Here is a 14,398-nt window from a genome sequence, read left to right as displayed (position 1 = left end):
AATAAGAGAATGCAACTGCCTCCTAAGGCTGGACCAGAATGTCTGGCTCTCTCATCCCAAGCCAGGCCCGAGCCCCAGGTAGTACGTGATAACATAAGTTCCAGTGTGGATGGAGGGACAGATTTCTAGTTTGTTTGAAAAGAAATTAGAAGACTTATCTTCTAATATGAAATCACAACAAGCTTGCCTGCTTCCTCCTCTGAGTGGAAAAGGATGAAAACTGTTTGTCTTCTCATTCTTTTTTCATAATTTCATTTCTGGACTTGTCCACCTGACCTTTCTCAACCTGGTGGACTGACCCATGAGTCTTCAAGTGCTTCTGACATGCCCGGCCTGAACTGGGCAGTCCTACTGATAAAAAGAATAAGGGGAGAAAGCAAGCCCAGGAGAAGGAGCATTTTGAAAGGCTGACTCTGAGAGCCTTGGGCTTGAAAGACGTAGGCAGTACTAACGCGATGGCAGCAGCTGCAGCAAAGATAAGGAATGACTCGTTGAGAATCATGATTCTTACAAGACACCTCAAATTTTACTCGTAATACAAAAAGTATTTAATGAGCGCCACATCGGTACAGAAAACACAGCCTATACAGCTCTTTAAAATCAAAATAGCCAATGAACAATGAGTAGATTCTTTACTAAAAAAAAAAAAAAATCTAAGGTACACACTGGGAATTGGACTACTATGTTTTTCCCTCTGTCTAGAGATGTGATGTCCCTGTTTCCTGGTCAATAATGTTCTATCGGACACTGTACTACACCAGTGTACTAAATCCAAGCAGACAGATGACCGGGAAAACCCCACCTTGGTAGGGAGTGTCTGAGAGGACGAAGGACCTACAGAGCCCCAACCCCGACAGAAAACCTAACGAACTAGTTTGTACAGAGAGGGTTTTGAGCGAAGCGGCATAAACACTTAACATGCTATAGGGAAAGGGAACCATTCGTCTCCTTCCGGGCTGAGCACACACGCACCGGGGCCCGGGAGGCCGGGAGCGCGCGTCTTTGCTTCCACGGCACTGACAACTAAAACGCACACAGCATATAATACTTTGATCTTTACGTGGGTAATCGTGGAAGTTCCAAGATTACGTCCACTGAGTTAGCCTGAGTATTCATCTATAAAAATATTTTTTTCAAAAATGTTTAAAGAGGGTTCTAGACACGGGGACGACATTAGGACGAGCAGAAGAGAGGGTGATACGAGGACTGCAGATGTCAGCCCAGGAACTGATTTTCACGTGCAGCTCTCAGGTAAAGGATGTCCTTCTCAGCTGACACCTACGGCCCGGCCGAGCTGTGACGACAGGAGTGCCAGAAACGGCGACGGGCAGCTGGCTCGAGTGACATCCTAGATGAAGAGTCTCCAACAGTCAAAAACACCACTGAGGCTGCAGGACTGAAAGCGACACGTGGAAAAAGCCGGGAGTGCACAGAGACGTTCACGCAAAGCCCGCTGGGACACGGGGCTGGCGCTGGGTGCGGGCCCCCCAGGGGGGTGCTGGCTGGCTGGGGGCTTGCTCCAGACCAGCCCAGCTCAGAAGCCCCTGAGAGGGGGGTCTGCTTGGGGAGGGGTACTAGGGTTACTGAACACAAGGTTTTTCAGGAGAGACTGGCCCCAGGAGGGTCAGGTAATTTTTTTTTTTTGACCCATCAATACTTAACGTTAATGAAAAGTTGCAGAGCAGAGCTAGTCTTTCCGAGATGTATTTTTTCCGTCATTAGCCGCAGCCTCTCGCAGGATCCCGGGCTGCCACGGTCCTGGGCAAACCCCCTGCCTGGAGGGAGCTAGTGCCGCACGCTGTTCTGCGAGGCTGGCACAGAGGATGGTTTGCACAACGAAGTCACCACCAAACCACTGCTCAAGTCCAGTCCCCGGCCTTCTTTTTCCTACACAGAAAAAAGAAAAACAACAGCTTCAAGAGGCAAGGAATCGAGAAAAGAAGTCCTTCCCAGCTCAGAACCCTGGCCCTGGGGAAGGCGGCTCCCAGGGTGGGAGCGGGACCGCCAGGGGGCCCGCAGGAAGGCGAGACGACTGCCATTTTGCTCAGCACTGGCCCTGGTCACGCTTAAACAATGCACCTCTCCTCGCTGAACAACAGTTATTTTTCCTATTTAAGAGCCCATATTATATGAAAGGCAAGGCAGAATTAGACCTGCCTTTTGGTTTTGTCCTTTTGATTATTTAGGGACGCAAAGAGTCCCTGGGACCCGTTTCGCCAAAACATGAGATTGTAATTCCTCAGTACGGGAACCAGGTCCCAGCTGGGGGACAGCGGCTCACCCCTCTCACACCTGCTAGCTGCTACCGGCCAGTTTCACAGGGAGAAGCACAGGAGGTGGTTTGTTCAACAACAGTACTTGGAACTTTCTATGTGGTACAATGTGGCTAACTAAATAGGTGAGAGTGACTTACTGCTCTGTAGTCCAGAAACATTTCTTTAAAAGCCAGAAAATCCGTAAATGTGAGGAGCATGTCAAATATGTCACCAGCCACTTCATCTTTATGGTGCCTGCAGAAGAAAAGGATGCTGTTTCATGATAAATGACGGAACAGACTCTGTCTCTTCGAGATTTCATTCGAGGGTTCGGAGGCCCTCCCACCCGGGCCCTAACCACCAAGCGCTCTAAACCTTGATGTCCAAGCACTGGGGGAAAAAAACAAACCCTGAAGCAGGAGGAAGCGCGACTTACTGCAGGGTCGTCGTGAAAGCTGCCATGTTAAATCCAGGGATGCGCTCCAACAGCTGTTCTTCGATGTACTTTTCTACCAGAGAGATCTGGAAGTGGGAAGGATCTGTCACACCACATGTGCTTTAGGAAAACAAGACTTCTTTTCAGAAAGCTCGTCCTAAGAGCCCATTTTATGTGACAGGCTCCATGTTGAATGCTGGGGATGCCAAAGAAACAGAACACAGCTCCTGTCCTGTCCTGGAGGAGGAGCCGGCCTGGCCCACCGAGGGAGAGAGGCACCGGCAGGTAATTATACGGCTAAGGGGAATGAATGCTCTCAGGTAGGTAGAGATAGCCGGGCTCCCACCCCACGGCAGGAAGGAAGGAATGAAGTGGGGCTTTTCTTCCTAGGCAGATGGAATCTGTGCAAAAAGAACGGGAACAAAGGCTTACAGTCCGTTTGCGAAGTGCTCAGAAGCTGAGGCGTGGCTTAAGGAAACCTGCGCCGCCTGCGCCAAACTTCTATGTTAAGAAAAGAAAGTCCTGGAAGCTCAAACCCGTTCTCGGACAGCTGAGATCATTCCAGGAGGCTCCCGGGCCTTCCGCAGAGCAGAAAGATCCCAGGTTTAAGAGTCGAGGTTTGGGGGTTCTAGTTTTGGTTCTGCCACCAGCTAGTTAGTGGTCTTGGTTTTTACTTTTACCTGACAGTCACACATACCTGGCTGAATTATGTGACAGAAACAAACTGTGAAAGCCAAAAGGTCAAAATGCCAAATAGAAATGCAGTGTGTCCCCACGTACAGTACCTGAAAGCAGGATTACAGTAAAGCCACATACCTTTTAAAATAGAAGTTCACAAACTCATCAAACATTTGGAAAACAGCCCCAAAAGCCATGTGGAGGAAAGAACGGGAGATGAGAACTAAACCAGATTCTAATTACTATTCCCGGCAGGGTCCTGGTGGGATTTTAAAAGTAAAGCAAATTTCAGAGATTAAAGAAATTCTAATCTCTGGTATGAGAAATAGAAATTTACTTACGTATTCATTAAAAATAGGTGTGTAGGTGAGTTTATTCTCTTCTGTGTCTTCAAACTCCTGGTAGTACTTGTCCATGAAATTTCTCTGTAATAACTGGAACTCGTCATCTGAACCACGATAGGAAAATTTATTTTTTAATGGAGACTAAACCCAATTCTGATTTATAAATAGGCAGGAATTATATGTCATAACTGGTTTCTCAATGGTCAGTCTCTAGGAGAGGAAAAGCTAAACGTATATCAGCAAAGCGTTAAATGTGGAAACAGACCAATCCAGTCTTTTTCTATTTTCCAAATTGTAATGAAATATACACAACATTTACCATTTTGATCACCGTTAACATTTACCGTTAAGTGTGCAGTTTGATGGCATTAAGTATCTTCATTTGGTTGTGCAACCAAAACCATCATCAGGGCGGCTTGGGAACTCCCTCACATTACCAGAAAGGAATGAAATGGTTCTCTTATTTTAATATAATTTCAGCAGCAGTGATGGCAACAGTGTAGTGAAATGTATGGGCTCTGACAGGGACTAGACTGCCAGGGTTCAAATCCTGTCTCAGCCACTGAGAACTGTGTGACCTTGGGCATCTTACTTAATTTCTCTAAACTCCAGTTTCTTCGACTGAAAAACGAGAATGATCATAGTACCTAATATATAGGATTACTAGGTGGACTTTAGATGAATTACAAACATCTTTTTAAGGGTTCAGGGTGTGGACCTTTACTGGATCTGTAGGTACAAAAACCTGGTCAGTGATTTTCAGACTAAACTAGACTGAAAAACAACGTTAGTAACACCAAATAACTGTTTTTTTCCTAATTCTCAGAAAACTTAAAGTCAATATAGAAAGTTTTCTCAAATTTCACATACTTGTCTTAATCCTTCAGTGTGTTACTGCTTTTCAGTAGGACTTAGGGTTGCCAAAATGAACCCACAAACAGGAACTCATAATCTAGGACAATACGGAACCAGCTGAAGTATGACAACTTTGCTTTCTTCATGGACATTTGTGCTGTGGTTTATGTCACAAAACTATTACAACTAAAAACTAAAAAAACGAAATTGTTCTTAGTCTCTGAAATAAAGTAGGTCAGTATTTCCTGAAGTTTTGCCAGGAGCCCCATCACTTCTAGGTTCATGATTACCTGAAAGTTCTTTCCCAACTCCTGAATTGACAGGTGTTAGTTGTTTTAAGGAGTCATTGGGCTGTCTGCCTCTAAGACAAACCACAGTTAGGTTTAATATTACATTGAGCTACATTAAAATTATATGCAGCTTGATGTTTTCCCTCTTTTAAAAACTAAATTGATTTCAATGTCCTTAAAAGCAAGGGTCTAAGAACTAAACAGACCACAAGTCAGATTGTGGCAAGGACGCTTACCCATGATAATGTCCTCTAAGTATCCAACCACAGCATCAAATTCTGCATCGGAAGCGGAAGAGCTGAAAAATAAGCCTGGATTAGGTGCTATTTCAAATAACTCGTTTAAAAAAAAAATGGATATTTTCAATATGCACAAAAGAAAAAAGAATAGCACAATTAACTTCCTATCACTGTTTCAACAATTAAAATGATTACTGTCTAATCTAGCAATTCCAAACAGAATAAAACACACTGAAGGCACCTGTGGCATCAAACACGAATGCAATGGTTCCACTTTCAGAAAATCTGATGGGAAACAAGTAATTACAAAAAGGACGAATGTAAGGAGCAAAGCGTCGCATGAGACATCTTCAGACTCCTCCGCATTTATTTCTCACGGGTTCTATCTACTCACCGCATCTTCACGATCACCCCACACCTATCTACTTGTGAGCGTGAATCGGGCGCGGGCTCGATACCGGCCGGGGGTGGGGCGTAATTAGATCAGGAGCCCCTTGCGGTAGAGGGTTCTCTAACCCGTGGTCCGGCCTTGGCAGCTCAAACCCGCCAGGCTCTGCTGACGACTAAAGCTTAGAGGCGGAGGATTGTGATGGAGGCCTTGATAAACGCGCGACACCCGCCCCGCACTCCCGGGCCTAAATCCAGCGGTCGCAGCAGCGGCAGAATCCACACCGGGGAATATGGGCTGAGCCTTGGCGGTCCCCCAACCCCGCGAGGACTCCCGTTTCAAAGGGCCGAGGCCGAGCGCCAGCGAGTCCCAGCCTCCAGGCTTCAGGGCGTTGTCACTCACAAGGACAGCGCGAAGCTCTCTTCCTCTAAGGCGTCCATCGCCGCTGCCGCCGCCGCCACCGCATCCACCCTGCGCGGACAAGGAGGCCCGTCGGCTTCCTACCCTGCCCGCGGCCCGGGCCCAGCCTGCGTTCCGCTCCGCAGAGCCCCAACCGGCATCGGGGAGGCCTTGCCGCCGAGGCCACCGCCCAGCCGGTCAGCGCCTGCGCGCCGGGCCGCGGCCTCAGGGTCTCCGGCTGCAGCCACGCGCCGGCGGGGGTTCCACACCCCGCCAGGCCTCCGCGCGAGCCGCTGCAGCCGCAGGGACCCTGCGTCGATAACAGACCTCCCGGGGCCGCGCCCCGCCTCCCGTTACCATGGTCACTGCAACCCCTTCCGCCGCCTCGTGGGTCCGACAGCCAATGACAGACGCGCTTTGCCCGACGTGAGGGCGGGGCAAAATAGGGAAAGGAAGTGAGGGAAAAGGCTATCTAGTCGCGACGGGAAGCTGGGCCTCAGTAAGCACAACGGGTTGCTGACGTGTTCACACGCTGAGCGGCGATTAAATCTCACGTCGCCCCGTTTTATGGAGGGAGAAATATAAGCCAAGGGCCTCGATTTCCTCATTTAGAAATTACAAGATTTAAGAGGAAGACTAGTTTAAAGCGAGGTTTAAGAACACTATAAATTGCAAATCTCTTGAAAGCCAACTCCTTAGCTTTTTTAATCAGATAATGCAGACGTCAGATTTGCAAGGCAGTTACTCCCTCTTGTGGAAGGAAAGCCTCACCGCAATAAGTGGAAGTCGTAATTTACATCAGCGATCACAGTCGCATCATAAAGATTATAAGGCAATTAACTGGTCCCTTGGCTAAGTAGGCCACATAAAAGTTGACAGAACTTCTTTGAACAATGCAATCAGAAAAGAGTTCGATCCGACACTGCCAAATTTTGCAAAAAAAGATTCTTTAGAGCTGATTTCTCTTGATTGGACTACTAGGCGTTATGTTTCCGGTTGCATTATACCTTTTGGTCAAATGTGTGGTACGTGTCTACAGGGATTTCAGGTATGGCTTAGGTTTCATCCGAAGGTCAGATGGCCAGCCTAAATGAATTGACATTTTGAATGGACGTAAAGTAAATATCAGTGGGATCTGGAACTAGAAATTATTATCAAGATACTCTTATATCCAGGGGGAGATCTATTCTCAGAGGTATTAACTCTGCTTAGCACCAAGTAGAAAACAGGCATCTAAAAAGGTTTGCTGAATAACCGGGGTGAGTTATGCTTAAGTCCAGCACTGGTCACAAAGCTCAAAGAAAACTCAGCAGATTTCTTCATGACCTACTTTCTCTATAAACCACATTTCTTTTGGACTAAATGAACTTGCCCACCCTTTCTAGTGCTTTGTTATGTATGGGTTCAGAGTGGAGGAGAAAATTTTCATCTATTCTAGTTATCTATTGCTGTTATAAGCCACCTGAAAATTTACTGACTTAAAACAATTACTTTTCTCACTGATCTGCAATTTGGCCAGGACAGCTTATATCTGTTCCAGTCAGCATCAGTTGGGGCAGCTGGAACCCAGCTAGAGGAGCTTCTTCCAAGCCCACTCACATGGCTGGCCAATTAGTGCTGGCTCTTGGCTGGGAGCTCAGTGTGGTGTGTTGGTTCAGAGGATTGGGGTGGAAGAGTTTCAGTTCCTCTCCATGTAGCTCTTCCCAGGGATACTTGGGTTTTCACATACCATGGTGGCTGGTCGAAGAGCAGATATCTCAAGAGACAGGAAGTGGAAGCTGCCAGTCACTTAAAGGTCTAGGACTGGAAATAGCAGTGTCATTTCCGCTGAATTCTATTGGTCAAGCAGACACAGAGCCCACCAAGGTTTAAGAGGAAGAGACATAAACCTCATTTTATAGATTGGAGGAATGTCAAAGAATATATGACCATCTTTAATCTACTTGACCATCTCTGGCTCTAAGAACAAATGGGGATAAATAGTCCTAGGTACCCACTTACTCAGGCATTTGCCAGGTAATGGTGTTAAACATTGATGAATCATTGTTTCCTTTTGAAATACTTGAACTTCTATTAGGAAAAAACCCCCCAAAAACCCTATGAGGGGAGTATTATCATCTCCATTTTACAGATTAGGAAAGCAAGGCTTAGGAGTACTTGCATATTGGTGACAAGTGGCATCCTGGGGCTGGAACCTGGGTTCGGGCTCACTTCTGTTTTAATCATCATGATGTGTATTTACGGCCGCGGTTCCTGGGTTGCCAAACAAAACTCCTGGGAATCAGAACATATTACTTTTCTGCAAAAATAGAATGGTGGACTTTTTGTAGAAAAATTAAAAATTTACTTGAATATATATTTTTTTACTTGACTGTATTAAATGTTTTCCATTAATACTCATTCCTTAAATATTTTTGGGTAAGCATTAAGATTGTTTTAATAGAAAAAAAATGGACTATCTTGGTTTTCACAGATACATATTCAAGATAGTTGAAATTCATGCAATAGTCATTTTCTGCCAGTGAAACTGTTTTGGTTTCTGTGATTGAACCACTGTTTCCTGACATTATGCAAATGACACTATGACCTTACTTTATCAATATCATTCAAAAAAGGGAACAATTCATTAAAAATATTTTTTTTGGAGGGGCTGGAATCCTGGGGATATTTCTGGGAAATAAAAAATATTTTTTTCTTTTTCTCTCTGGGACAATGTATCAGTAATTGCCTGGGTTTCAATTTCTCTTAAAATGCTTACAAGCAGTGCACAACATAGTTTATTCTTTTCCACATAGCTTGTTAATTCTTAGTTTTTTCTCTTCTGTGTGGAATAAAGGTCTTTCCCTTTGAAGTAGCTCCAAGATTACATTTTGCTTCCGTCCTGAATGATTAATTTAATATTAAAATCTTGTTTTATGGTCTGAAAGAACTGGAAAAGCAGACCAACTTATGTGAAAGTTCAAGGGCAGATAGATATCTGGAAAGCTAAGAGGCTCCGACAGATTACCTATTAATTCCATTTATTTTTCTCTATCCCCCCTGAATTTACAGACCTTCACCTCTCTGCTAGATTCCTTCGAAGTCTCCTTACTGTTCTTACTACTTCCATCTTTTGCTTGTCTTCTCTCCTGCGCCTTCCTCCCTCTCCATTCTCCACATGGAAGCCACAGCCATCTTTTAAAACGATCAAGAGCACTTACATGCTCAAACTCCTTTACTTTCTATTGCACTTAGGGTAAAATACAAAATCCTTAACACCACCAGAGCATGTAATTCTACCCACTCATTCCTACTTACTAGCTGCAGGGGTCACCGTCCATGAGATCCTGGAGCACGCTGAGCTCCCTTGGTCCTGAATTTGCCTATAAGATTATGTTTATGAGGCTACCTAGTTCTAGAAGCTTGTTTTTAGTCTCTTTGCCTGGCCATGTCCTACCTCTTCCTTCGGGTTTTTACTATTATTGCTTCCTCAGTGAGGTTTATTCTACCCTCCTCTACCCTGCCATCTCAATTAAGCCTCCCTTTCTCTCTCATAGCACCCTATTCTTTTTTTTCAAGGTACTAATAATGTATTACAATAAACACAACCACATGTAAGCAAGCTCCATGAATAGATGTTTTGTATACCACAAAGGCACAATGCGCAGAACATAGTAGGTCCTCATTAAAGATTGGCTGGGTGAGTAAGTGTAACGTTGCTTCTTAATTCTAATACTTGCTTCTCTCCTATCCCGGAAAGTAGCCCTTGAACCTGAGAGTGTGATGTCTTGGAACCTTAGAGCAGGCATCAATGAAAGTTGTGAAATCTTAGTCAAAAAAGGCAATTTATTTCTTCAATGCAAATTACTGTATTCACCACAAGCTAGAGAACATATATATATATATATATTTTTTTTTATATATATTTTTGAATTTATGGAAGACTAAAGACATGGAAAAAGTCCAGCACCCCAACAAGTACGGCCAGGAAGGAAATCAGCTCTGTGATAGGACAGTTTAATGAACTACAAACAAGGAAGGGTGGGAGAGGAAGAAAAAATGTGCATTGAGTTTAAGACACTGTAAAACTCAGAAGACATATTTACTATTCAAGTATAAACTCAGTAAGGACTTGGCATAAATTGAAAGGCAGCTGCTGAGGTACACCATTATAAAATAAGTTCTATGAATTTACAATTCTACCTTCCAATTTCCTGGGAGAAAAAACAAAACTCTTGAAGGTCTTCACCAGAGACCCTGAGAGGGATTAACACTTTTGATGAAGACATAGTCAATAATCCATGATTGAATTTACTATTCAAAACATGTATTTATTTAAAACAATATGAATACGTGCTCTCAGACTGTCCTCTAAGAGTTTATGACACTATTAGAGTTCAAGAGTTTCAAAGTATATTACTTCCAAGAACAATACTGATTAAAAAAAATTTTTTTTAAACAAAAACAAAAAACCTGATTTGATGGTACCTTAAAAATACCCTAAATACCAAATTTTCTCCAAACATAGCAATTAATTTAAGAACTCCTCCTGCATTGTTAAAACATTTTTTCCTCACAAAATGTGGGTACTGAAATTGGATAGAAATACCATGAATGTGAAAATACCAGCAATTTTCTGCAGTTAAAAAAAACTAGAATGTTCTTTGGAATCAGTGAAATATCAAAAATTTGGGTTTTTTTCTACAGTCTGTGCACCTTCTTTCAGGCCCTCCATGCTGCTTATAGTATTGACCTGTGTGATCCTAGTTTTATAGATTCAAGTCTTGCAGTGCAATATCTGCACTTAACACACCAGTATCTCTGACCAATGGGAAGTTATATTTAACCCAGAAATGCTGTCATTTAAACTTCTCCATAATGACTTCTGTCCAAAAGAAAACTTTAGAAAATGAGACAAAACCTCCTATGCTAAACAATCAAATGAACCCAACATGGAAAATTCCGGCGTGGTTGCAGCTCTCGGGAGGGCGCTGACTGTCCCCTACTGTTTTCCATGGAGGTACCGCAGGCCTAGCTTGTTAGCATTCAGCTTTCCTTGGCCTTAAAAGGAATTTCTCAGGGCTGGCAAGTTGGGTTAGATTCTAAGAGAATTTTGTCCTTGACAAACTACCATTTTTTAGCATAAAATCTGGCCATGGCTATAAGTTTCAATGTGCATACAACTGATTAGAGATGGGTTTTTTTGTTTTTTTCTGTTTTTCTTTTCAACATTGGCTGGAATTGAGTAGAAATAAGTCCATGATGCCTCTTCATGTGTGTCATGATATATGAGAAATCTGTCTGACTCTAGACACTATTTCTTTACGACACAATGGGCAGGTCTCCAGTTGCAAGGCACAATCCATGCACAGGTCACTGAGGAGAAAGATAAACATCAGTTAGGTCAATACTTCAAAAGTACTGCTGACTCAATGTAAAGTGATAAGCTTGTTACTTGAAAAGGTAATAATGGCTAAAAAAAGTAAACCTATAAATAAATAAGTCTCCCTCCCATGGGTAGGACCCCCTAATACTTCTTATTTACCAAAATTTTCTTGCTTTAGTATCACATAAACTTTTGATATTTCTAATTCTAGAACAACAACAAAAAAATCGTGTTGCCCTTTTTATATGGACTAAATTAAACTTAGGGTTTAGGGAAAACCATCACTTAACAATAGTGAGAGGTCTTCCTATCTCAGAACAGATCTATTTATTCAAGTCTTCTATCACGTTCTTTGGTAGTTTAACTCTTCTTTATCTAAGTACCGCAATTTCTTGGTATGTATTCTTAGATAGCTCCCCACTTTGACTATTGTAAAATGAATCAATTATATGTTCTAACTGGTTGCTATTCATACATAGACAATCTACTGTTTTTTGTAACCAACTAGCTTATTCAGTTGTCACATTGATGCTAACAGGCTTTCGATCAATTCTCTTGGTGCCCAGGTATATAATCTCCAAATGATGATCCGCTCCTCTTTCCAGTTTTCTCCTTTTCTTTCTCTTGTTTAACTGCCTTAGCTGTATAATGCAAGTCACGGTGCTGACAGCTGGCAGCCTTGCCTTGTCCACGGCATCTCTTGGAATGCTTCCAATGTGTCACATTAAAAAGATGCTAGCATCTGGTTGAGATGTATATGTGTTTAGAATGTTAAGAAAGTATCCACACATTCCTATTTTATACATGTTCCTTCCCTCCATCCATGAGGACTGGATACTGAATTTTAACAAACGCCTTTGCAGCATTTTTGGAGAAAGTGGTAATTCCTCATACCTCTCCCTCTTGACCTATTTGAGTAAATTACATTAATAGAGCCTCTACATCGTGCTGTCCCCGCATTCCTGAGATAAGCACCCGCCCTGGCCCTTAGGTTGTGTTGCTGGGTCCTACTTGCTAATTAATACCTGAGATTTTTAAATTTATATTCTTAAGTTTCCTTTTTTGGTGTTTTCTTTATCAGCTTTTGGTATGATTATCATTCAGGCTTTGTAAAAAGAATATGGTGGTTCTCCTGTTTTCTCTATGGTCTGGGGAAATTTAAATAGAATCTTATCTATTCCGCAGATATTTGAAAGAATTCCTGTGAAACCACCTGCTTAGTGCTTTCGGGGAGGAGGGCAAAGGGAGCTTCGATAACGGCTCGGTTTCTTCTGTGGGAAGAGGAATTAGATTCCCATCTCTTCTTGAGGTTTCTTCGTGTCATTCGTTTCTCCAGACTTCCCTTCGTTACCCTCACCTTTTTAAAGTTGTTGTGGCTGCTGAAAGTTGGGCTAACTTTCTTTCATTTCCTCTTCCAACCCCGTTTTGGATTTTTGCAGTAAGGAGACTGCTCATCCTTAAGGTACCTGGCTCTAAGTTTTTAGATTTCGGCCTTCATTCACGAACCCTGACTGTGCAAAAACCACCGCGAAGGGTCAGAGAGCGCAAAGATGAGCCAGACCAGATCCTGCTGTTCGGGATCTTACCATTCTTACAGAAACAGAGACCCACGGGCATCAAGATATCTGACATTTAAAGTCCGTGTCTGCCTGTGAGGCCCTGCAAACTAAAACCTCCAGAGGGGCTAAAGTGAGGAATTCTGGGCTGCAGCTGATACCAAGGACTTAAACCACAGCGGGACAGCCTGGTGCAGCTAAGGACGACAGGAGAGACACTGCATGCGCTTCCCCTAGCAGCCGATCAGATAACGAGACATTTCCAAACACAGCAGACCAGTAGGGGCAGAGCCAGGGGCCCAAGCTGAACCATACCTGGGGGTGACAAACTGGCGTGCATCACTCTAAGCTCTGGACCCCTAGGAGACCTGGTAGCTAAAGCTATGTCACAAATAAGAGCAAGGCAGGGTACAAACTGTGATGAATTACAGAGAGCTGGCCTGGAACATTAGCACGCGCCTGGCCCAGGCCGGGGCCCGCACGCCGCCAACTCCTTGCCTAACTCCAGCTGGGATGCCCTTCTCGGGGACCGGCCCACTCGCCCGTCTCGCTGTTTAGCCACTCGGTTCTACAGCATCCAGGCTGCTCTCTGAGTTCATCTCACACAACTGAAGTCTGGTTAAGTGGCAGGGAGGCTCTGCCTCCTCAGTGGTTAGGGCTGTAGATGGTGAGCATATGAGGAGGTCTAAGACTGAGAGAGAGATTTCCCAAGAAGCTCATAAATAGCATTAAATATTTTACATTTTGTGACGTGAAAACTATTAAAAATATAATACTAAGAAAGCACAGGCATTCCATATAAAGCGGTTTCTATTTCAGGCACGTTCTGGAAGGCAGCCATGCACCACGTGGCAGGTCTAATTTCTCACTCAGCCCACCTTGATGAACAGCTACTTTAAAGCAATTCAGGAACGGGATGGATGTAACTTCGGCTGATGTAACGTACGAAACAGGAAATAATCAAACAAACCCTCTTACCTGTGTCCACATGGCTTCAATTGTGTGTCTGCTACCTCATCGCAACACAGGGAGCAGCAGTTTTCCCGGATGCTGACTTGCTTCAACAGAGCAAGACGCCTGTGCCTGAGTAGAAAACACAGTTTGTCAACAAATTAACGGGGTCTGTTAGAGCAGTGACGTGTAAGAAAATTTTGAAAATGCTCTGAAAAGGTTGTGAACGAAAAAAGACCACATAGTAGGCCTGACAAGCTCAGCGATGGAAAGTAATCATGCAGGGTGATCTGATCATAAATTCCTAACTGGGCAGGTCATGGTGGGCAGTCCTGTCCCAGGCCTATAGCTCCCTTAGTAAAAGGTTAATCTTTGCCTTGAGCGCCCCTGCTTTAGGCATCTAGGATGATGCACCTTTGAAATGCCAGATGATCTTTTCCAAACCCCTAGGAGGCATAACCCCTGGGAGGCACTGGGAGGAGCACCTGAAATTCCTCCTCGTTATCCTGTTGCCCACATTCCATCTCTACTTACTGTAAATGTCAAATGTTAAGTGTCCTGTACCCACCAATCTTAGAAAATCCGCCCCCCCTCCCCTTGCTTATTCTGGCCTCTTTAATTTACCACCAATGAATTTCATGT

General features: G+C 43.8%; 2 protein-coding genes across 8 annotated transcripts in view; both read right to left on the bottom strand.

Moving 5' to 3' along the window:
- Nucleotides 1-504: 504 nt before the first annotated feature.
- Nucleotides 505-6,183, bottom strand: LOC107501915 (ADP ribosylation factor like GTPase 2 binding protein). Its single transcript, XM_016128500.2, has 6 exons — nucleotides 5,888-6,183; nucleotides 5,095-5,156; nucleotides 3,711-3,817; nucleotides 2,692-2,777; nucleotides 2,414-2,510; nucleotides 505-1,887 (listed from the first exon to the last, which is right to left on the bottom strand). The coding sequence occupies exons 1-6, from the start codon at nucleotides 5,923-5,925 to the stop codon at nucleotides 1,786-1,788; spliced, it is 492 nt and encodes a 163-aa protein (XP_015983986.1). The 5' UTR covers nucleotides 5,926-6,183; the 3' UTR covers nucleotides 505-1,785.
- Nucleotides 6,184-9,689: 3,506 nt separating this feature from the next.
- Nucleotides 9,690-14,398, bottom strand: part of RSPRY1 (ring finger and SPRY domain containing 1) — a 39,089-nt gene continuing 34,380 nt past the window's right edge. For all 7 annotated transcript variants that reach the window (XM_016128485.2, XM_016128483.2, XM_016128484.2 and 4 more), the window contains 2 exons: nucleotides 13,784-13,888; nucleotides 9,690-11,239 (listed from right to left, as the gene is read on the bottom strand). In XM_016128485.2, the coding sequence (XP_015983971.1) occupies nucleotides 11,143-11,239; nucleotides 13,784-13,888 (202 nt within the window). In that variant the 3' untranslated portion in view covers nucleotides 9,690-11,142. The remainder of the gene's footprint in view (nucleotides 11,240-13,783; nucleotides 13,889-14,398) is intronic.

This window comes from Rousettus aegyptiacus, unplaced genomic scaffold, assembly GCF_014176215.1.
Source record: "Rousettus aegyptiacus isolate mRouAeg1 unplaced genomic scaffold, mRouAeg1.p scaffold_m13_p_14, whole genome shotgun sequence".
NCBI lineage: Eukaryota > Metazoa > Chordata > Mammalia > Chiroptera > Pteropodidae > Rousettus > Rousettus aegyptiacus.
Note: the sequence above shows the minus strand (reverse complement) of the source record. Positions and strands in the feature narration are given on the sequence as shown.

Coding starts and splice junctions, on each gene's coding strand:
- LOC107501915 (XM_016128500.2), bottom strand. CDS start 5,925: ATGGACGCCTTAGAGGAAGAGAGCTTCGCGCTGTCCTT. Junction 5,157..5,887: donor GAGAGCTTCGCGCTGTCCTT/GTGAGTGACAAC, acceptor CTTATTTTTCAG/CTCTTCCGCTTCCGATGCAG. Junction 2,778..3,710: donor CACCTATTTTTAATGAATAC/GTAAGTAAATTT, acceptor TCCCACTTCCAG/ATCTCTCTGGTAGAAAAGTA.